Source organism: Oncorhynchus masou, chromosome 23, assembly GCF_036934945.1.
Source record: "Oncorhynchus masou masou isolate Uvic2021 chromosome 23, UVic_Omas_1.1, whole genome shotgun sequence".
NCBI classification, from domain to species: Eukaryota; Metazoa; Chordata; class Actinopteri; order Salmoniformes; family Salmonidae; genus Oncorhynchus; species Oncorhynchus masou.
The window spans coordinates 41820688-41844868 of NC_088234.1; the positions used below are offsets into that span (position 1 = coordinate 41820688).

At 42.1% G+C, this 24181-nt stretch overlaps 1 protein-coding gene across 3 annotated transcripts in view; it reads right to left on the reverse strand.

The window, feature by feature from the left end:
• Nucleotides 1-23362, reverse strand: part of LOC135510858 (regulator of microtubule dynamics protein 2) — a 68697-nt gene extending 45335 nt beyond the window's left edge. The window contains exons 1-2 of one of the 3 annotated variants that reach the window (XM_064932151.1): nt 23262-23362; nt 19974-20428 (exon numbers count right to left, since the gene is read on the reverse strand). In XM_064932151.1, the coding sequence (XP_064788223.1) occupies nt 19974-20419 (446 nt within the window). In that variant the 5' untranslated portion in view covers nt 20420-20428; nt 23262-23362. Of the gene's footprint in view, nt 1-19973; nt 20429-21959; nt 22055-23261 lie in introns of those variants that run through there. The other 2 variants (XM_064932153.1, XM_064932152.1) reach the window with 2 other exon arrangements.
• Nucleotides 23363-24181: the final 819 nt, after the last annotated feature.

The window sequence follows — 24181 nt, forward strand, 5'->3', positions numbered from 1 at the left end:
AAATTATGCAAACTATTTAAAAAATGTAGCAACCAGGAAATGGCGGAGCGAATTCTGCGTAGCGCATCTTTAAGTCATCATCTATTCGGGCCTGACCTTAGTTTTGTGAGTTAGGAGGTATCTAATGGGGCTTCCACCACTTGTTGTGGGCCCACGATGTGCCGGTCAGTTGCCCACTCCAACACACCTCCCCCTAGCCCAGAACCATCGCTCACAGACCCAAAGGTTTCCTTAACCACCGATGATGTAGCTTTTGCCAGCACTTAATGGAGGCCTTTTCATGTTTATACCTTTTCACTTTGTCTTCCATTTCTTTGAATTTCTACCTATGTCATTAATACACACCGTTTTCTCCTCCCCTACTCAAGTGTTTGCTGAGGGTGTTAGTATGTATTTACAGTAATTGAAGGGGACTTTTTTTGGAAGCGGTAAACCGGGGCTAATGCAGGGACATTATGTGCCACGCCATGACAGAGACAAACTAGTGTTCGGTCCTGGAAACCCTTCAGGTATCTCTGTCAAGACTTCTTAACGAGGCAGCGTTTATACAGTTAACTGCATTGCTATGGCCTTGGAACATCAATTTAGTTGTTTTTATAATTAAAAAAGCGTGTTTCTGAAATTAGAAATGTAAAACAATTAATAAAAATCAATCCTTCCAAATTTTTTTTTTGCTGCGGTATCGTTTTGGTATTAAGTATAATTTTTTTCCAAATCCTGCTCCCTAGAGGATTTCACAGAAAATAACATGGCACTTTGAAATCTGCAATAAACACATGTTGCACTTTATTTTAAGTATATTGTCTTTGCTGTTACAGTATCCAAATCAATGTAAGAAGACAAGGGCATGCTACCTTGAAAGACAGCTAGTCATTATTAGCTTGGATCTGTATGGAATGCAGGCACATTATGGGATACAGGCCAGGTCATTATCAACCATTTTATTTGAAAATAATTGGTGCGACCAAAATCATGTGCAGGTGCCACCAACTGAAAAAGTTAGTGTAGAACCCTGTAGTACATTGAGTGATTCTCAACATGTATCTAGATGCTTAGGGGAGAGAACCCCAATGCATCGTCTTACATTAATTTGTTCGTATACTGATTGATCCGTTTATACTTCCATTCATTCAACCCTCTCTTATAACTCCCTGGGCTTGTTTACTCAATGAAAAGTGGTGAGAGAGAAGCAGCAACGGGTAGTACTGAGTGATCAGTGCATTCCTGTAACACCATTCCATGGCCCATGAATCACTGGAGTTGAGACAGAAAAAAAACCAGGATGCATTTATGTGTGTTTATATACCATCATTATCCGCCCATCATTTACAGATACAGAACAAACATCACGGGGCCTGTGGTCCTATTTCAACACTGTGTTAAAAAAAACAAATACAATTTTTTTTAAACACACACACACACACACTCTCTCTAACTTGACTGTGTGCTGTGCCAGTTTGATTCAGGTCTAGTTAGGGGACGAGGAGAAAGGGTAAGGCAACATGTGACCGCTAAAATCTTCAAGGGGCCAACTGGCCATTTTCAGCACTGGCTCCATAGATTGATAAGTACTGTGAATACATAGAACATTCTAGTAATGTTGTCATGCCATCACAGTGGTTGTGGAGCATATTTGCGATGAAGGATGAAATAAATTTGCTCTAACTACTTTGATGAAACAGTGACAGTACTTAACACCTTTAGGGCCACCAATCACCAATCCTCTGGGTCCAATGTTTTTAACCACACTGTATGTGTAAAGCACACACTAATTAGTGTAATACAGGCCTAAACTTGATGCAAAAATTGGCCAAGACCGAATATGTGACTGGTATCAGGAAACTAGGCGTGTCACTACTTCACAGATGAGCCACTTAAAAAAAAAAATAATAAGTTTGTTCAAGTGTTGCTCTCCACTTTCTGGAGGACCGACTTTTGAAATCAGTGGATCGAGATGGTGGAATAAGAGTATGATAGCTAAGGAGATGGAGAAAATTCTGGCCTTTGATTGCAAATATGCAGAGGAAGTTGAAAAGAGAACAGACAGAAGGCTGTAAAAAACACCTGTCTCATTTTCAAACTAAAAGGCAGCCATGGCATCTGTGGAAGAGAGGGAGATGGGTCCATCCATGTATACGGATAAGAGTCTAGCTAGCTACATTTTCAGATATTACACGTTTCAAATGGTCAGAAAGCAGTTTATATTTCAAGTTTAAGCGTACTGTTTGGTAGCTAGCTAACGTTAGCTGGCTTGCTTGCTATCTAACGTTATGTGTATGTACTGTATCTCAGAGCCATTTGCATTGCTAGTTATAGCCTAATGTTTGCAAGCTAACTAACATTGAACCTGGTTGGTTAGCCACCTGCAGATTCATGCAGGGTAGTAATGTTATGAATGGGGATTAGGGTTAATTATTTAGCTAGCTAACTACAGGTCTAAACAAAAAAAAAGACTCCACTATGCAAGTAACCAGTTCATTACAACGTACATGATGCAACTGCGACAACTGTCGATAGACTTCTCAGATTTCAGCGCACTCTTGTCTGAGTGTACCAGAGCGCAGAATAACTGACACATTTATGAACGCTCAACACCAGTTGAATATGGCCAGTGTCAGTAAACGATGGCAAAAAAAAGCACAATTAAATTGTTGCCAGCAATACAGTTACAGTCACCGACGCTCTGGATAACATAAAAACAGCCTAACCAGCACTGCTAGGGTGAGTGAAATGGTCAGTGAGCTTTTCTCACAGTTTGGGCAGCCTGGCTCATTGCGAACTATTTGCCAGAATTTTACATAATTATGACATAACATTGAAGATTGTGCAATGTAACAAGAATATTTATACTTAGGGATGCCACCCGTTAGATAAAATACCAAACGATTCCGTATTTCACTGAAAGGATAAACGCTTTGTTTTCGAAATTATATTTTCTGGAGTCGACCATATTAATGACCAAAGGCTCGTATTTCTGTGTGTTATGTTATAATTAAGTCTATGATTTGATAGAGCAGTCTGACTGAGCGATGTTAGGCAGCACCAAGCTCATAAGCATTCATTCAAACTGCACTTTCATTGCATTTTGCCAGCAGCTCTTCGCAAGCACAGAGCTGTTTATGACTAAGCCTATCAGCATAATGGCTGGTGTAACAGATGTGAAATGGCTAGCTAGTTAGCGGGGTGCACACAAATAGTGTTTCAAACGTCACTCGCTCTGAGACTTGGAGTAGTTATTCCCCTTGCTCTGCAAGGGCCGTGGCTTTTGTGGAGCGATGGGTAACGCTGCTTCGAGTGTGGCTGTTGTCGATGTGTTCCTGGTTCGAGCCCAGGTAGGGACGAGGAGAAGGACGGAAGATATACTGTTACACTGGCAATACTATAGTGCCTTTAAGAACATCCAATAGTCAAAGGTATATGAAATAAAAAAGGTATTGAGAGAAATAGTCCTATTAATACTATATTAACTACAACCTAAAACCTCTTACCTTGGAATATTGAAGTCTCATGTTAAAAAGAACCACCAAATTTCATATGTTCTCATGTTCTGAGCAAGGAACTCAAACGTTAGCTTTTTTACATGACACATATTGCACTTTTACTTCCCCAACACTTTGTTTTTGCATTTTTTAAACCAAATTGAACATGTTTCATTATTTATTTGAGGCTAAATAGATTGTTATTGATGTATTATATTAAGTTAAAATATGTGTTCATTCAGTATTGTTGTAATTGTCATTATTACAAATAAATACAGCCGATTAATCGGTATCAGCTTTTTTTGGGTCCTCCAATAATCGGTATTGGCGTTCAGCTACTCTCAAGTGAAGCCACTTTCCCTGAGATCAGGCCAAGAGGTGCCAAATCATGCCCTCTTGCTGTGGTGCAGAACCTGCCCTATACAACAAACGTATGACCGGATTACAGTAACAAGGAAGTTAAATTGTTACCGGTGGACAGTGACGTTATGTGCAGGCTACTGTACGTAGGCCATTAATAATGCTGTGTCTTTTCTTTCACTTTTATGTTAATACTAGGCTATATTGAGAATCACAACTAAAGGCTGTTTTCTTTAATGGAGCTCCAGCAGGCTTGTAAATTGATAAGTAATTTGTCCCTTCAGCCTTTCAATTGCAACTACAGGCAGTTTTCGCATACGGTTGGCAGGTATTCCTTGGGGTTAGAATGTTTGGAGTAAAATAACACCTGCAACTTGATTACTGCACCTGCAATGATGGCAAAGACAGACGACAAAGTGAAACAACTAACAAAGGTTTTCCCCTCTAAGCAATGCCATTGCTTTGCAGGGACCACATGAGAGTACAATCGAACTATGCCAATTAAAGCAATAGTAGAAAATGTTTCTTTCCATTTCACCAACAGGGATGAAATGTGAATTGAAGCCACAGGACATAGGCTACCCACAAAACTATTGTCAGACATTGTCTTGTGAAGGTGGATACACGATCAGTAGTCAGTACAGTAGACGTTACAAGTGGAACTTTGCTGAGCTTTACCGATCTATTACTTTTTTGTTTCCTCCAGTTACTTTTTTTGTACAGGTGTACTCTCAGTGACGGGAGACTTCTGGGAATAATGGCGCCAGAAAGTATAACGTCCATTTTACGGGCTCATGACCTGTCCCTGCTATTTTGTGTGTATTTTTGAGCTGATCTTAAAAAAAATATTTTACATAAATGTTTCCACCACCGAAAAAAGATTCTGGACATCAGAACCTCGATTTGGATGAATATTTCTACATCAACGGGTCGAGAGGCCAACGTGCTGGGCACCCTGATGAAACTGCGGCGGTGAGTAAATAAACCCCCTCTACCCTCCGTTTTATTGGAAAATGTACAATCACTGGTGAACAAACTGGACAAGCTGTGTTCGAGATCATCCTATCAACGGGACCTGAAGAACTGGAATATCTAATGTTCCTCGTAAACTTGTCTGAACAAGGACATATTGAAAATATACAATTATCTGGTTTTTCCATGGATCGGCAAGACAGAACGGCAGTTATGGAAGCCATGGATTACAGGCGACATCTGCACTGTGTGTGTCTCTTTGTAACAACAACTGGTGCACACAATCTCCAATATTAAGGAAGTCTAGAGGTTCTGCTCGCCGGAGTTAGAATAGCTCATGATACGCTGTAGATCATAATATTTACCAAGAGTTTCCATCTATATTGAAAACTCTATATAGGGCCAAACGCAAACAAGAAAATGCTCATCCAGATGTGATGCTTCTAGTGGCATCCGTGACAGAGAGAAAGAAGCATCCATCCATGTTTATGGGTAAGAGAGTCTAGCTAGCTACATTGAGATATTATAAGATTCTAATTTAGTCAGAAAGTAATTTTAATTTCACGTTAAAGCGTACTGTCAGCTAGCTAAAGTTAGCTGGCTGGCTAGCTAACGTTACGTGTATGATCTGTGTAGTAATATTCTTTGTATCTCAGAGCCATTGTTATCGCTCGTTACAGCCTAATGTTAGCTAGCTAGCTAACATTGAACTTGGTTGGTTGGTTAGCTACCTGCAGGCAATGTAGTAACGTTATGGGTTGGGATTATGGTTCATTGTTTAGATAGATAGCTACATATCTAAACAAGACTTCACTATGCAAGTAACAATTTCCCTAATGTTTACACCTTTGGTATCCTGTGCATGTGACAAATAAATGTTGACTTTATTTGATATAGTATGTGTTTACCAGAGATGGTAATGTAAAGAACATGAAATGCACCAAAGTCAGATTAGGATATAACGTCAGGCCAATGAGACAGTGTCCAAGTTCTAAAATTCTCTGGTAGAATGCCCTGCTTTTATTTTGTCACACTATTTTCTGTAATTGGCTCACCATTAACTTGTAGATAATGATCTTGTTGTGAGTTTATTTTCCTGTAACAATGATTACAAATGAGCGAAAGAGAAAACGTTGTCAGCTATATGATCATTATTTGAACTGGCTAGCTAGCTAAATTAACATTAGCTAGCTAACATGCTAGAAACTAACAAACATTGTTTAGAAAGTTACTTTTTTTGTACTAAATTCATTTTTAAAACAGGTGGGTTTATTGGTGTTAAAATACACCAGTTCTGCTATTTTGGACCACCAGGCTGCTGATGTCATGCAGCCTGTAGTTTGTGTTTATACTTCTTCATAACAACAACGAGAAGTTTGATATCGGATGACAACAGAATGCTCATGATGTTTTTGCGACAACTGTCGATAGACGTAGTAGGAACCAACCTTTAGTCTTGAAATCTTTGGTTGTTTAGTACATGGCCTCACATGTGAATCCTTAAAGAGATGGACGGGGCTAAGACTTAACAGGGTGTGAACGATGCTGAATGGGTGTAAACAAAGAGCTCTCCAGTAGGTTTACAAAAACATTCAAGTGCCATTTTCTCAAAAGTGGGATTACAAGTTTATCAACTTTCAAAGCAGAATTACTTTCCCATTGTTCCTTAACTGTAGTGTTTGATATACAATTTTCTAGCTCTGAATCTATACTTTTATCCAACGTAGAAAAACACAATTTCAAATGTTGCTAAATAAGACCGAATCGAGCTGGTTGGTTACATATGTTCCGGGACACATCCGATGGCATTGAGGAGTTTACAACATCAGTAATAGGCTTAATTAATAAGTGCCTCGATGACATCATCCCCACAGTGACCGGACGTACATATCCCAACCAGAAGCCATGAATTACAGCCAACAGTCGCACTGAGCGAAAGGCTGGATGCTTATAAGAAATCCTGCTAAGCCCTCCAACGAACCATCAAAACAGGCAAAGCGACTATACTGGACTAAGATCGAGTCCTACGACACCGGCTCTGATGCTCTTGGATGTGTCAGGGCTTGCAAACTAATCAAATATTATTGGTCACATACACATGGTTAGCAAATGTTAATGTGAGTGTAGCTTCTATGCTTGTGCTTCTAGTTCCGACAGTGTAGCAATATCTAACAATTCCCCAACAACTACCTAATATACACAAATCTAAAACGGGTGAATGAGAATATGTACATATAAGTAAATGGATGAGCGATAGCCGAGTGGCATAGGCAAGGTGCAATAGATGTATAAAATAAAGCATATACATGTGATATGAGTAATGTAATAATGTAAACATTATTAAAGGGGCATTATTTAAAGTGGCATTGTTTCAAGTGTCCAGTGATTGGGTCTCAATGTAGGCAGCAGCCTCTCTGAGTTAGTGATTACTGTTTAGCAGTCTGATGGCCTTGTGATTGAAGCAATTTTTCAATCTCTCGGTCCCAGCTTTGATGATCCTGTACTGACCTTGCCTTCTGGATGATAGCGGTGTGAACAAGAAGTAGCTCGGATGGTTGATGTCCTTGATGATCTTTTTGGCCTTCCTGTGACATTGGGTGCAGTAGGTGACATGGAGGGCAAGTAGTTTGCCCCCAGTGATGCATTGCAGACCGCATCACCCTCTGGACAGCATTGCGGTTGAGGGCGGTGCAGTATCAGGCTGTGACACAGCCCGAAAGGATGCTCTCGATTGTGCATCTGTAAAAGATCGTCAGGGTTTTGGGTGACAAGCCAAATTTCTTCAGCCTCCTGAGGTTGAAGAGGCGCTGTTGCTTCTTCACCGCACTGTCTGTGTGGGTGGACCAGTTCAGTTGGTCTGTGATGTGTACGCCGAGGAACTTAAAACTTTCCACCGTTCCCCACTGCAGTCCCTTCAATGTGGATAGGGGGGTGCTCCCTCTGCTGTTTCCAGAAGTCCACAATCATCTCCTTTGTTTTGTTGACGTTGAGTGAGAGGTGCCCTCACCTCCTACCTGTAGGCTGTCTCATCGTTGGTGATCAAGCCCACTCCTGTCGTCTGCAAACTTGATGATTGAGTTGGAGACGTGCATGGACACGCAGTCGTGGGTGAACAGAGAATACAGGAGAGGGCTGTGCACACACCCTTGTGGGTTCCCAGTGTTGAGGGTCAGCGGGGTGGAGATGTTGTTTTCTACCTTCACCACCTGGGGGCGGCCCGTCAGAAAGTCCAGGACCCAGTTGCACAGGAAGGGGTTGAGACCCAGGCCTCCAGCTTGATAATGAGCTTGGAGGGTACTATGGTGTTGAATGCTGAGCTGTAGTCAATGAACAGCATTCTTACATAGGTATTCTTTTTGTCCAGATGGGATAGGGCAGTGTGCAGTGTGATGGCGATTGCATCATCTGTGGACCTGTTGGGGTGGTATGCAAACTGAAGTGGGTCTAGGGTGGCAGGTAAGGTGGTGGTGATATGATCCTTAACTAGCCTCTCAAAGCTCTTCATGATGACAGAACTTAGGTAGCCTTGTTCACAAATTTGCTTTGCTAAAATCCCCAGCTACAAATGTAGATTCCAGGTATATAGCATCCTGGATACTATATAGTATCCAGAGTCCAGTGAAGTTCCTTGAGGGCCGTCTTGGTGTTCGCTTTAGGGGGAATGTACACAGCTGTGACTATAACTGCCGAGAATTCTCTTGGTAGGTAAAATAGCCAGCATTTGATTGTAAGCCAGCATTTGATTATGATTACACCATGAGTCGTTAATCATAAAGCATACAGCCACGTGCTTCCTCTTCTCAGAGAGGCGTTTCTCTCTGTCGGTGCAATCACAGATTACAAAAGGGAATAGACACGAGCCTACCAGACAAGCTTAATGCTTTCTATCCTTGGTTGGAGGCAAGCAGCACTGAACCATGCGGGACAGCACCAGCTGCTCCCGACGACTGTGATCATGCTCTGCGTAGTTGATGTGTGTAAGACAACTAACAAATCACCATTCACAAGGCCACAGGGCCATACAGATTACCAGGACACATACTTTGAGCATGGGCTGACCAGCTGGCAAGTGTCTTCACTGAAATTTTCAACCTCTCCTTGACCCAGTCTGTAATACCTACACGCTTCAAGCAGACCAGAAAAAGAAAAAATACCTTTGTAGCACTCCACACCACCCTTTCCTAGAATGCTGTTTATTGCAACTCAAAGTTCAACACCATGGTGCCCTCCAAGCTCATCACTAAGCTCAGGACCCTGTGATTGAACAACTCCCTCTGTAACCGGATCCTTGACTTCCTGACAGGACTCCTTGTTCACCCACGACAGAGTGGCCGCACACGTCTTCAACACCATCATTAAGTTTGCCGATGACATGACGGGGGCCTATAGGGAAGTGGTCAGAGACCTGACAGTGTGATGCCAGGACAACAACCTATCCCTCAACGTCAGCCAGATAAAGGGGATGATCGTGGACTACAGGAAACAGAGGGTCAAGCACGCCCCCATTCACATCGATGGAGCTGAAGTGGAGCGGGTCAAGAGCTTCAAGTTCGTTGGTGTCCACATCACCAAGGATCTATCATGGTCCAAGCACACCAACACAGTCGTGCAGAGGGCACAAGAACACCTCTTCCACCTCAGGAGGCTGAAAAGATTTGACATGGGCCCTCAGATCCTCAAAGGATTCTACAGCTGCACAATTGAGAGCATCTTGATTGGCTGCTTAAACGCTTGTAAGAGGTATGTTATGGAAACCACTTGGCAAACAGGCGGTGTCAAAAATTGTCCAAGATTCCAGCCACCAAAGACGAACTCCTGAACAGAATCTAACACAAGCCATAAGACTGCAACACAGTTTGTTAAATAGCTAACCAAATAGCTACCAGGACTTTCTGCATTGACCCATTTAACGTATATGACACATTGCATATGCTGGTGCTACTCTTTACCATGTCACTTTGTTAGATATACAGGAGGTACACTACCGGTCAAAAGTTTAAGAACAACAAATTCAAGGGTTCTTCTTTATTTTTACTATTATCTACATTGTATAATAATAATGAAGACATCAAATAACCCTTTGCCTTGATGACAGCTTTGCATACTCTTAGCATTCTCTCAATCAGCTTTACCTGGAATGCTTTTCCAACAGTCGTGAAGGAGTTCCCACATATGCTGAGCACTTGTTGGCTGCTTTTCCTTCACTCATCCCAGACCATCTCAAATGGGTTGAGGTCGGGGGATTGTAGAGGCCAGGTCATCTGACACAGCACTCCATCACTCTCCTTCTTGGTAAAATAGCCCTTCATCATTGTCCTGTTGAAAAACAAATGATAGTCCCACTAAGCCCAAACCAGATGTGATGGCTTATTGCTGCAGAATGCTGTGGTAGCCATGCTGGTTAAAGTACGCCTTGAATTCTAAATAAATCACAGATCGTGTCACCAGCAAAGCACCCCCACACCATAACACATCCTCCTCCATGGTGGGAAATACACATGCAGAGATCATCCGTTCCCCCACACCACATCTCACAAAGACACAGCGGTCTCACAAAGACACAAATTTGGACTCCACAGCAAAGGACACATTTCCACCGGTCTAATGTCCATTGCTTGTGTTTCTTGGCCGAAGCAAGTCTCTTCTTTTTAATTGGTGTTGTCATGACGTTGCCCTCTTTGGGTACAGCAAGCACTATTCCCCCCTCCCTCTGCACCATCCCCCTACCTCTGTCTCCCACACCCAGGCTGCTGTGGTCAGATAGGTTGTAAATTCCTAGAGAAGATCCTGACTCATGGCCAGACAGTATAGAGAGAGTGAGTTTTCATAGAGAGAACAAAGGAATTACTTCCACCTCACAGCACTGGAGATCCGAACAGTATTTATGTTCTGGAGAATGTATAAAATATCGGTGAAGAATCCAGCTACGAACTGGTCCGTTTGGTACAATTTTGTGAAACTCATGAGAGACAATATTGCCACATTACCATAACGCTGTTTATACAATAGCCTCAGTTATGAGGCTTACATCTAATTGTATAAAATGAATGAGTAAAGATGATACTATTTGTGAAATGACGTGATAATGTTAATGTGAGAGAATTGTATTTCTGTTTAAAGTTTCACTAAGTCATTGGCACGCCCCCAGGAGCACAGACATGACCTGGCGTCATGAGATAGAAAGGGCTATGTTCCTTTCTATCCCCAGACCAGCTTACCTCGATAACAAGAGGGCCAAGGTTTGAGACCAGACCAGTAGCTCCATCACAGAGGGAAATAAGGGTTTGAGTAGATTGCTGAATCTTTTAACCATCCCACGTGGTTAAACTCTTAAGACTATCGAGAACGACAGAATAAGAACAAGTTTTTGATATTAATTACTAGTCTGCAGCTAGGAATTCGGTATCATTGAAAGTTATATTAGGCAAATTATAACTTTGTAATCGGAATATTTTCCTTGGTGCCCCGACTTCCTAGTTAATTATAGTTAAATGATTAATCAGTTTAATCGCGTAATAATAATTACAGAGAGTTATTTGATAAATAAGTCTTCAGTTTTAATGATGCCAAAGACACAAGTGTCCTTTAGTATTGGTTTCTTTGCAGTAATTTGACCATGAAGGCCTGATTCACAGTCTCCTCTGAACAGATGATGTTGAGACGTGTCTGTTACTTGAACTCTGAAGCATTTATTTGGGCTGCAATTTCTGGGGCTGGTAACTCCAATGAACTTATCCTCTACAGCAGAGGTAACTCTGGGTCTTCCATTCCTGTGGCGGTCCTCGTGAGAGCCAGTTTCATCATAGCGCTTGATGGTTTTTGTGACTGCACTTGAAGAAACTTTCAAAGTTCTTGACATTGACTGACCTTCATGTCTTAAAGTAATGATGCACTGTCATTTCTCTTTGCTTATTTGAGCTCTTCTTGCCATAATATGGACTTGGTCTTTTACCAAATAGGTCTATCCTCTGTATACACACCTACCTTGTCACAACATAACTGGTTGGCTCAAACACATTAAGGAAAGAAATTCCACAAATTAACTTTTAAGAAAGCATACCTGCTATTTAAAATGCATTCCAGGTGCATTCCATCTCATGAAACTGGTTGAAAGAATGCCAAGAGTGTGCAAAGCAGTGATCAAGGCAAAGGGTGGCTATTCAAATCAAATATATTTTGATTTATTAAACACTTTTTTGGTTACTACATGATTTCATAGTTTTGATGTCTTCACTATTATTCAACAATGTAAAAAATAGTAAAAAATTAAGTAAAACCGTTGAATGAGTAGGTGTTCTAAAACGTTTGACCGGTAGTGTATATACAGAGCATTCGGAAAGTATTCAGACCCATTCACTTTTTCCACATCTTGTTATGTTACAGCCTTTTTCGAATGGATTAAATACGTTACACCTGTCAAAGGAATTGTTCATAGAGCTTCGAGACAGGATTATGTCAAGGCACAGATCTGGGGAAGGGTACCAAAACATTTCTGCAGCACTGAAGGTCCCCAAGAACACCGTGGCCTACATCATTCTTGAATGGAAGAAGTTCGGAACCACCAAAACTCTTGGCCCCCCGGCCAAACTGAGCAATCGGGGGAAAAGGGCCTTGGTCAGGGAAGTGACCAGAAACCTGATGGTCACTCTGACAGAGCTCTAGAGTTCTTCTGTGGAGATGGGAGAACTATCTTTGCAGCAATCCACCAATCAGGCCTTTATGGTAAAGTGACCAGAAAGAAATCCACACCCTAGGTAAAAACACATGACAGCCCACTTGGAGTTTGTCAAAAGTCACCAAAAGGACTCTGACCATGACAAATAAGATTCTCTGGTCTGATGAAAACAAGAGTGAAATCTTTGGCATGAATGCCAAACATCAAGTCTGGAGGAAACCATGCACTCCTCATCATCTGGCTAATACCATCATTTCGGTGAAGCATGGTGGTAGCAGCGTCATGCTGTAGGTTCGTATTCAGCTGCAGAGACTGGGAGACTAGTCAGGAGAGGCAAAGATGAATGGAGCAAAATACAGAGAACCTGCTTCAGAGTGCTCAGGACCTCAGACTGGGGTGAAGATTCACCTTCCAAGAGCACAAGTCTCAATGTCCTTGAGTGGCCCAGCCAGAGCCTGGACTTGAACCTGATCAAATATCTCTGGAGAGAACTGAAAATAGCTGTGCAGCGATGCTCCCCATCTAACCTGACTGTTCTCCGCAGATCCTCGCAAGATCTATGTGATAAACTAAAGTAAAGTTATCGTTACTCATTGTGTATCCATTATTACTTACGTGTTTTACTTTTCTATCTTTTATTTTCTTTCTCTCTGCATTGTCGGGAAGGTTACGCAACTAAGCATTTCACGGTTAGTCCACACCGGTTGTACACAAAGCATGTGACAAATAAAATGTGATACTAATGGAGCATAATAGGGAAGCCTGGAGCCAAGCACGTCAGTGTTACGCTAGAAGAGAACTGAAAGGGAACTGTGACAATGGGGGAGTAGTGGGTGGTCATAGTCCAAGTGGTACAGTATGCAGGTGGAGGGGTCTACCATGCCCTGTAGACAGACATACTATACGTAGAAGGTCAACTGCCGGAAATTCACAGGAATGGGGGTATCAGAAAGTCAACAGTGCTTTGGTTGCAAGATTTTTATTTAATAAACATGTAGGCACTACTTTCTAGGAAAAAATACTGTATAATAGTGCCTTCCATGAAGTTCAGAATGCGAAAGACGGAGACACACAAAATGTGACTGGCCTGGACACCCATCACTAAATCATGACACTTTTTACATTCTAAGCTTTTAATTACAAAAGACAGACAAGGTCATTTTTCCCTTGAAAAACCTCTGTGTGATCAGACATGCCCGGTACTAAATAAACAAGTCTTCTCCTTAAAATCAGCAACTATCCAATGCCAAACGCTATCATTTTAAACACAAAACGTTATAATGCCCTCTAGCTATGGGTAAACAGCATGATGTGGATAAACGGCAGTGGGAACTGTTTGAGGAATGACAAGTTCCGACATGACACTTTACGATGAGACCTTTGACAGCTCGGCATACAGACTGGGAGATTGATGGGCCTGCTCGGTTGAGGTGGGAAGTTCGAGGAAGCGATTTTGACAAATGAAAAGTGAACAGTGCAAACTGTTTGAGCTATCTACCTTGCGAGTGTTTGTTGCTAAACTGAGCAAACACAATCCTTATCAACTTTGACCTGCTCCATAATTGATCCTTCTTCTTTGCGGTCCTTTAAAGCTCAGTTGGTAGAGCATGATGCTTGTAATGCCAGGGTAGTGGGTTCGAATCCCAGGACCCCCCATAATTAAAATGTATACATGCATGACTGTTAGGAGATTCGGGAAAAAACCGTCTGCTAAATAGCATATATATTGTCGCACGTCTGTGCGGTACGCCGTATTGTCTGTACCCCATTACAGCCGCTTTGTGTTTCAGCAAGACCCAACACAACCTGCAAATATATCACCGCTGGTCATTGTCTGAATATCATTTTTTTTACCCTGTTTCTGCTCCCCAGTTTTGAGGTATCCAATTGGTAGTTACAATCTTGTCCAATCGCTGCAACTCCCGTACAGACTCGGGAGAGGTGAAGGTTGAGAGTCGTGCGTCCTCTGAAACACAACCCAACCGCACTACTTCTTGACACAATGCCCACTTACATTGGTGCGGCTGGCTACCGGTTTGTCGGAGGAAAAACTGTGAACCTGGCAACCGTGTCAGAGTGCAATGTGCCCGCCCGCCACAGGAGTCACTAGTGCGCAATGGGACAAGGGCATCCCTGCCGCCCAAACCCTTCCCTGATTTTAGTCTTTTTTTATAAACCAAAAACAAATGATATATATATTACTTTGAGGGGGGGATTTGGGGGGGGGGGGGGGTCCGCTGTAGGACATGCCTCTAAACTACATAAATCATTGCATTCTAAACTCCAGAATTCATTGTCTCAATAAAAAATATATTTTAAATCAGCGAGAATGCTAAAAAGCATGAAGCCTGCCACAACCCCCATAGCATGGTTTTCTAATAAAGATAACTCAGCAGTGAAGGATATAGTCAAGTGCTGTTATTGCCTACAGTTCTAAGCGACGGTGCAACAGACAACCAAAGCTCTTTAAATGTAGGTGATGTGAGGTCTATGGGTGTAGCTGGCAACTCTGGGTGAGTGCCAAGCATTCCCTAAGGGCTAGAATTTGTCCATTGCACCTTCACCCCCCTTCCCGCTCCAACAAATCACAGGTGAGAGGGAAAGGCGCTTTAATTACGGTAGGTGTGTGCGTGATTTGATTTCTTTCAAACCATAATAACCCGGGACGTAATTTAGAACATTTGATGGGGCCGACAGCTGCCACTCAAAGCAAGTTGCTGGATCTGCTGGAGGGCAGACTGTGGCACCATACTTCGGTCTGCATCTCTTTCTCCAACAGGGAGGAGGATAAACAAAACTCCATTGATTACAGAGGTGGGAGAACCATTGACCTGATATAACCTAGTCCTCATGTGGTACAGTAATTTATACCCCGTGAAACCTATATTAGGCCTAAACTTCCAGTCTAGGAGCTTTTTCACTACAAAGATAGGAGAGTAGTACGCTTTACCATAGACCACCTGATTATTGTATCACTTAAGTATGGCCTGATTCCATCAGTCGAACTACAACAACATACAGTACATTATGGCCTGAGTAAGAATGCAAACTAAGGACCTCAAAGTCTTTAAACTGAGAGGCAAAGCCAAAGAGACCGATACACTGAAGACAGCAAAACACAAACAGTAATTAACTGCCCAGAGTGTTCTGGCTGGCTGTTGGCCTGCTTGTCATGTTGTTACAACTAGACTTGCTCCCAGGCGACTGCTGCAAGATTTCTGCCAGGATACAAAACTGGTGGGGAGGTGCCATGATCCAGCTCTGATCTGCAGCCCATTACACTCCTCTGCCCCGCCCACTTTCTTTGGGTTTGGATGCCAGGCCAGGCCAGGCCAGGTAGGATGCTTGTTTTTCTTGGAACACTACATTATGCATGCTTAGCGAAAGCACGGGAAAAGTCAATCCAGGTGATGCTCCCATAGTCAGAGCAATGTCCTGCGACGCTATAACAAGTTATTAATCCACAGCATTGTGAACAGAAACGTGCATAAATGCAAGATTCTTCATTCTAGGTTTTTCTAAATCGCAAGAGATTCAAAAACAGACTGCAACATTTTTCAAAAGTAATAAGCCACAGTAGATTAAAAACAAACAAAATATAAATATTGTAAAATAGATTGTGTCCGTAAAATGTATATAAACTCGGCAAAAAAAAAGAAACAGGGAAGTCTCAGGAACATCACTATCACCACTAGAAAACAGACACTCTTTCATGTTTTTTTCAGAGATCAAGACCATTCTGCAAATACGCGTAACAGAATAGCCTCACTCTCATCTTTTCTGTTTTGTGTAAATGGGACATAGTACCATAATTGCAGTCTTCCACTAGAAACCATCTGGTGTTGGCTTGTAGTTACAAAGATCATGTATGTTTATTGGACATGAAAAAGGGAAAGCCATAACTTGGATGGCCGTTAGGTCATTCTTGTCGCAACGTCAGAGTAATCCTCATACCCAACGGATGGGAGACTGTGCTGGAAGTGGTATTGGAGGGCCAGTAGGAGGCACTCTTTCCTCTGGTCTCAAAAAAATATATACCAATGACCCAGGGCAGAGATTGGGGTCATTGCCCTGTGTAGGGTGCCGTCTTTCAGAAGGGACGTTAAACGGGTGTTCTGACTCTCTGTGATCACTAAAGATTCCATAGCAATTATAGTAAGAGTAGGAGTGTTAACCCTGGTGTCCTGGCTAAATTCCCAATCTGGCCCTCATACCATCATGGCTACCTAATCATCCACAGCTTCCAATTGGGTCATTCAGTCCCCTATAATTATTCCCCCGGTCGATGCTGTAAATGAGAATGTGTTCTCAGTCAATTCACCCTGGTAAAATAAATGAATGAAAATGCAACATTCAGATTTACTCTACTCACCAAAACAGAAATGTGCATAAATGTACACTTCCACCAAGGCACCTGCAAGTTCCCGGACATTTTTCGGGGTAATGGCCCTAGCCCTCACCCTCCGATCCAACAGGTCCCAGATGGGCTCAATGGGAATGAGATCAGGGCTCTTCGCTGGCCAAGGCAGAACACTGACATTCCTGTCTTGCAGGAAATCACGCACAGAACAAGCAGTATGGCTGGTGGCATTGTCATGCTGGAGGGTCATGTCAGGATGAGCCTGCAGGAAGGGTATCAAGTGAGGGAGGAGAATGTCTTCCCTGTAACACAGAGCCTTGAGATTGCCTGCAATGACAACAAACTCAGTCTGATGATGCAGTGACACACCACCCCAGCCCATGACGGACCCTCCACCTCCAAATTGATCCCGCTTCAGAGTACAGGCCTCGTGTAACGCTTATTCCGTCGACAATAAACGTGAATCCAACCATCACCCATGTTGAGACAAAACCGCGACACGTCAGTGAAGAGCACTTTTTGACAGTCCTGTCTGGTTCAGCGACGGGTGGGTTTGTGCCCATAACGACGTTGTTGCCAGTGATGTTTGGTGAGGACCTTCCTTACGACAGGTGAACAACCCCTCTGTCCAGCCGCTCTCAGCCTATTGCGGACAGTGTGAGGACTAATGGAGGGATTTTGTGTTCCTGTAAAAATTGTGTGTTCTAGTAAAAATTCCCTGTCTTAGGTCAGTTAGGATCACCACACATTCTTAATTTCAAGAATGTGAAATGTCAGAATAATAGTAGAGAGAGATTAACTTCAGGTTTAATTTATTTAATCACATTCCCAGTGGGTCAGAAGTTTACATACACTCAATTAGTATTTGGTAGTATTGCCCTTAAATTGTTTAACTTGGGTCAAACGTTTCGGGTAGCCTTCCACAAGCTTCCCACAATAAGTTGGGTGAATTTTGGCCCATTCCTCCTGACAGCTGGTGTAGCTGAGTCAGGTTTGTAGGCCTCCTTGCTCGCACACGCCTTCTCTGTTCTGTACACAGATTTTCTATAGGATTGAGGTCGGGGCTTTGTGATGGCCACTCCAATACCTTGACTTTGTTGTCCTTAAGCCATTTTGCCACAACTTATGAAATATCGTTGGGGTCATTGTCTATTTGGAAGACCCATTTGTGAACAAGCTTTAACTTCCTGACTGATGTCTTGAGATGTTGCTTCAATATATCCACATAATTTTCCTCCCTCATGATGCCATCTACTTTGTGAAGGGCACCAGTCCATCCTGCAGCAAAGCACTCCCACAACATGATGCTGCCACCCCCGAGCTTCACGTTTGGGATGGTGTTCTTCGGCTTGCAAGCCTCCTCCTTTCTCCTCCAAACATAACGATGGTTATTATGGCCAAACAGTTCTATTTTTGTTTCATCAGACCAGAGGACATTTCTACAAAAAGTACGATCTTTGTCCCAATGTGCAATTACAAACCATTGTCTGGCTTTTTTATGGCAGTTTTGGAGCAGTGGCTTCTTCCTTGCTGAGCGGCCTTTCAGGTTGTCGATATAGGACTTGTTTTACTGTGGATATAGATACTTTTGTACCCGTTTCCACCAGCATCTTCACAAGTTCCTTTGATGTTGTCTTGGGATTGCTTTGCACTTTTTGCACCAAAGCACATTCATCTCTAGGAGACAGAACACATCTCCTTCCTGAGCGGTATGACGGCTGCGTGGTCCCATGGTGTTTATACTTGCGTACTATTGTTTGTACAAATGAACATGATACCTTCAGGCATTTAGAAATTGCTCCCAAGGATGAACCAGACTTGGAGGTCCACAATTTTATCCTGAGGTCTTGGCTGAGTTCTTTTAATTTTCCCATGATGTCAAGCAAAGAGGTACTGAGTTTGAAGGTAGGCCTTGAAATACATCCACAAGTACACCTCCAATTGACTCAAATGATGTCAATTAGCCTATCAGAAGCTTCTAAAGCAAATGACATTTTCTGGAATTTTCCAAGCTGTTTAAAGGCCCAGTCAACTTAGTGTATGTAAACTTCTGACACAATGGAATTGTGATAGTGAATTATAAGTGAAATAATCTGTCTGTAAACAATTGTTGGAAAAATGACTTACGTCATGCACAAAGTAGATGTCCTAACCGACTTGCCAAAACTATACATTTTAACAAGACATTTGTATAGTGGTTGAAAAGTTTTAATGACTCCAACCTAAGTGTATGTAAACTTCTGACTTCAACTGTATATACCTCAAAAATATATGGGGGATTAGAAATTATTCAGACAATTACATTGATGGAAGCTACAATCTATCTGCAATATTAATGCTGATCCAGCCCCTAAAAAAGTCCAGTAGCCTATGTGAATAATATGAATATCAAGCAATAGGCAGGAAATTTCCCACAAAGCTTTGAGACAAGACATTCTGAATGCATTCATGCCCAAGAAAAGCTGTGTAAGTTAAGCCTGACTGTTAACACAAGTGCCTTGTTTTAATAGCCACTACTTACCTGTTAATATATTGTTTTCATAAAGAGGAATTTTAAGAGGCAGTGCATTTAAAAGCAGACATCTGATGTTTATGTTATTCAAGCCTGTCGTGTGATCAAGCTATTTGGCTGTAGATGGAGGATGACTGGGCGTGTGGCGCTAGATTCCACTCTCTGACACCCTAGGCAAATTCACATACAGTACTTCTTATTTTACCACATATAATGACTGAGCAAATCAAAAAGTCTGGTGATGCAGGGTGAGCATGTGACTTTGGCTTATTAAGATATTGATCAAGTACAGGTGGGATAGTTAAGGTGGTGCAGCTGGCAAAGAGGAAACCAGAATTTGAGTATAAAAGGCCAAAGGGTGTGGTGGATGCTTGGACAGAGAAGATTGTGTAGCAAACTATAATCATATCACTGTAGGACATTTTAAATGAGATCTCATGCTAAAACAAGACAGAGTTTTGGAGCTGTTCCATTGAACATAGAAATAAAGGCATTGCAAATACTGTGAACATTTCCTTGTTTTTTTCTATGAAATCATTGTGATGTGTGGATTTCCCCCCACTGTATCTGAAACATCCAACATGTGACAATGCCAGATAGAAAGATGGGACTCACCCTCCTTCACTCTCAGCCCCCTCCTCTGAGCTTTGGCCTTCAGCTCTGGCTATTCTCCTCCTGCGTGTGGGTATAGTGCGGTTTGGTGGGCCTGCCCTGATGCGAGCCACACCCCCCTCGCCCCCACGTCCTCTCAGCTCATCCCTCACGTGGTCCTGCAGCTTTGGGATGGAACCCTTTAGCGCCCGCACCTCATCTTTCAGCTCTGACACACACTGGATCAGGGCTCCGAGACGATCTAGAACCTCAGCCTGACCCAGCATTCCCCCCACCACCATACTGGCTCCAGCCGCCCGCTGGTCATTACTGCTGAGGTACTGCTCACTGTGTCCACTCTGTGGCATGGCCCTCCGGCTGTTGTACAATGCCACGGCACCCAGGCTGAGGCCAGCCGCTCCAGCCAACACACCCAGGACCAGAACCTTGTTGTCTGATGACTGGGCCATCGTGCCAACCTGAAGAGAAATAGGAGGAATGAAAATGACGCATATTAATAATGCATTTGCTCTGTTGTGCAGTGACAACTTCTGATTTTAGGAATTGTTTACATGAGTATCCCGCAGCAGAGAAAGTAGCGTTGCAAAAAGTTCATCAGAGTTGACTGAGCAAGGAGCTGAGTTGGTCAGCCCTTAGCTCTTGTTACTTGTAGAGTTTGACCTTTGATCTTAACCCAATCCGCACCTCCATTCTAATCATTAACACGTCCAATGTCCATTTCCTACCAGTCTACATGCCAACTGATTTGATAGTTCCTGTCACACGAGCAGCTAAATTCTCTGTGCCTATTAAATAATACAATTTAGGCCACTTGGCTAAGCTCTTAACGGTTTCCACAAACACTGGGAAAAGACCTGCTGATAAAGCCTACAGCTAAGAGGACCTCAAGCCAATTAAGGACACTTAATCAACAGACAAATCAGGGCATTGTTTAGGACAGCATAGTAAAGTGATCGATTGGGTTAGCTGTCAAATGTGGAGAACCTCAGCTGAAAAGTCAAGCAAACTAGTTTGGGGTATAGAAATGTAGCAAAGCAAAAAGCCACTTAACTTCTGAAACCCACCAGTCAGTGACAGTTTGAGAAAGTGACCTAGTGACTAGTAGCAAGCTGTCAAGCTAAAGCTGGCAACGTCATGGGGAGGGATTAGTCACTCTTCTGTTGGGTCCTTCCATTCACCTCAGTGTTAGACTAGCTAGTTACGTTTGCACGAAGGGCTAACGTTAACAGGATTAGCTAGCTAGCTAACACTTGAACCAGTACCTGGGCTTGAAGAGACGAGATCTCATCTGACACCCAGGAATCCTTCAATTCAAAGTCCCATCAACCAGCTCTGCAAGCGTTATGTCAAAATACGTTCGGTACTCACCAGAATATTGAGTTTTGCACAGCAACTACCGTCCTTACCGCCGTTCCGTTCGGAAGAAAAATAAAGGTCTAAATAAAAATTAAATCAATATCCTTTCGGGATAGTGTACCTAGAGCCTTAGATTTGGGGCATGCGCACTTGGTCAAAACCAATCATTTTAATTTAGACCTTTTTTGGAAGTAACGGCAGTATTGACAATAGGAAAGTCTATATTTTGTTGAGTACCGATCGTATTTTCAAGTCAGAACGTTTGCAGAGCTGAATTTAAGGATCCTGGATCTCGTCTCCTCAAGCCTACTGGTTCAGCTAACACTCAAGGTAGTCAGTTAGCGGAACAGAATAATGTCAAAGAAAGGGCACGTAATGGCATGGACAGAGCCACCGAGCTTGCGAACTAATGTCTGGCAAAGGTGTTCACGATGTGTTGTTTACTACAACCACACAAAGAAAACAGATCGCTAGCTTAAGTAGCTTTAGCTCAACATAAAGCAGTGTATTTGAGTGTGGCACCCTTATATTATCGCATAGTTGTGGACTTGACTACAGTTAAATGTAAAACACTTTAAGGTTCAATAAAATAATATTAATTCAACTCCCAAAAAATTTGTAGCTGTCATTGACCTTACTGCGGTGAAGCGAGCAGTCTCTGTACACCTGTAGTTTGAGTATTATTTATGTGCAACAACCAAATATTCCGTCTTATCAGGAGAGGTTGATACACCATCGAAATGTTCCGACCTCAACCGCAATGACTGTGTCAGTTTACCGATCAAGGTAGGGTGATATGGTGATACTTTCTAACGCATCAAACCTGTCAAGTCCTTTGATGAATATGGCATTTGCAATGTAACAACCTGAAAACCGTACTACATGTGTTCCTCTACAACTCAGATAGAAGCGAGTAGCCACACCATTTTTATTATTGTTCACTCCCCATCACGGCCGATCGTGATAAAGCACGGGGATAGCGGAATCGAACCAGGGTCTGTAGTGACGCCTTAGACCACTGTGCCAATTCTGTAAAAACATTGATTGGGTAATCATTGGGAGTAAGCTATCGCTGATATTAAATGTGTTTATATTTAGCTGTCTACTATATACATTTTCTGGATATTATTAACCCCATATATCTCAAATAATTATTGTATCATGTCATTCAACCCACTGGACAGTGGGCACATATGCCAGTTCAACGTCTTGTTTTGATTGAGTTACTATCTAACACGAATTAAACTTAAAATCAACCAAATATTTCCCCATCTCATTTGAATTTGGTTAAAAGTTTGTTGAAAAAAATACTAAATTCCCCTACATTGATGACTTTTTGAAAATCCAATCCGTTTTCCACAGAACATCATCCCTTCATTATTTTTGTCAAAATGATGTGGAAACCTTGATTCAAACAGTTTTTGCTCAGTGGGAAGGGTACATGTGGCGTTTAAACTAACAATACTATTGTAGTCTTTGATCCTACAATGATGGACTACTGTGTTTCCAAAACAGTTCCGAGGTTGAGGTTTAAAGATCTGCTGGAAAACAGAGACAGTCATAATAGATTTGAGCAAAAGACTAATCCAGCGGCTCAACTGAATGGCCAAAGTACACTCCAACAACAACAACCCCCATGTACCTCTGTGTTAACTCGGTGAATACCAGACTGCACCCTGAGAACAATCAATGAGATCAGTCTCTGAATCCATTGACAAATCAGTGTCATATTATCTTAATGAAAATAGCATTTTTACAGAATAAAGTTCATTCAGAATGTAGGTTCAAAGCCTACAGCTGAAATTCCATAATCACAAGAATCAGTCCCCATTAGGCCATGCATTTTTTATGTTATTGATCAACTTGGAAAACACCCCTTATTCATTTAAAATGGATAAGAAGATGAATACATTGGAAAAAACAATGGCAACTCACCTCCAAAAGGGATTTTTGTCTCTCTGTGGGAGCTGTTCTCACACTGTGCCCAGGCAGAGTGTGTACGAGTGAGGATCACAAATGCACTTAATCTGATCAACTTTGAACCTGCAGTCAGTTCAAGCGTCTCTGTCCACGTCAGCTTTTCCTTTCAGGGTTATAAAAGGGTGTTTAATTTGTACCTTTATTTAACTTGGCAAGTCAGTTACGAACACATTCTGATTTTCAATTACGGCCTAGAAACAGTGGGTTCTGCCACTGCTTTGTTCAGAACAACATATTTTTTTTACCTTGTCAACTCGGCTATTTAATCTGGCAACCTTTCAGTTACAAGTCCAATGCTCTAACCATTAGGCTACCTATGCGACGCTATGGTATCAAAATTGAAATGTTGATATTTCAAACAGACAGTTCTAGGAACATTCTGCACTGTGAAACATCACATTTACATTACATTTAAGTCATTTGGCAGACACTCTTATCCAGAGCGACTTACAAATTGGACATCAGAAACAATAGTGGTAGGATCAGATTGTAATTTATATATTTATTTATTTTTGGTGCAAAATAGCCCACACAATTGTTCTTTGTCTGTCACAACATCACTTCAGTTTGCTTATCTCCTGGATAATCTGCCCACCATATTTACATCTCACCTGCACCACAGTAATGCTGCTACAGGGCTCAAAGTATTCATTGGAAGATTTCAATCAAGGCCCTTTAAAATTGTATTTACATAATACATACTGCCTGTCTCAATTTGATGACGTAGCCTTTTTTTTTAAATTGAATAACATGGATTTCATAACCATAACATTGAAAGATAATGTGCTTTTTTAAATTAACCAACCCAAAAATATTTTGGAGGTTGTGTGATTCTACAGATGTGGTGCAAATTGCAATCCCACCCCAACAAAAAC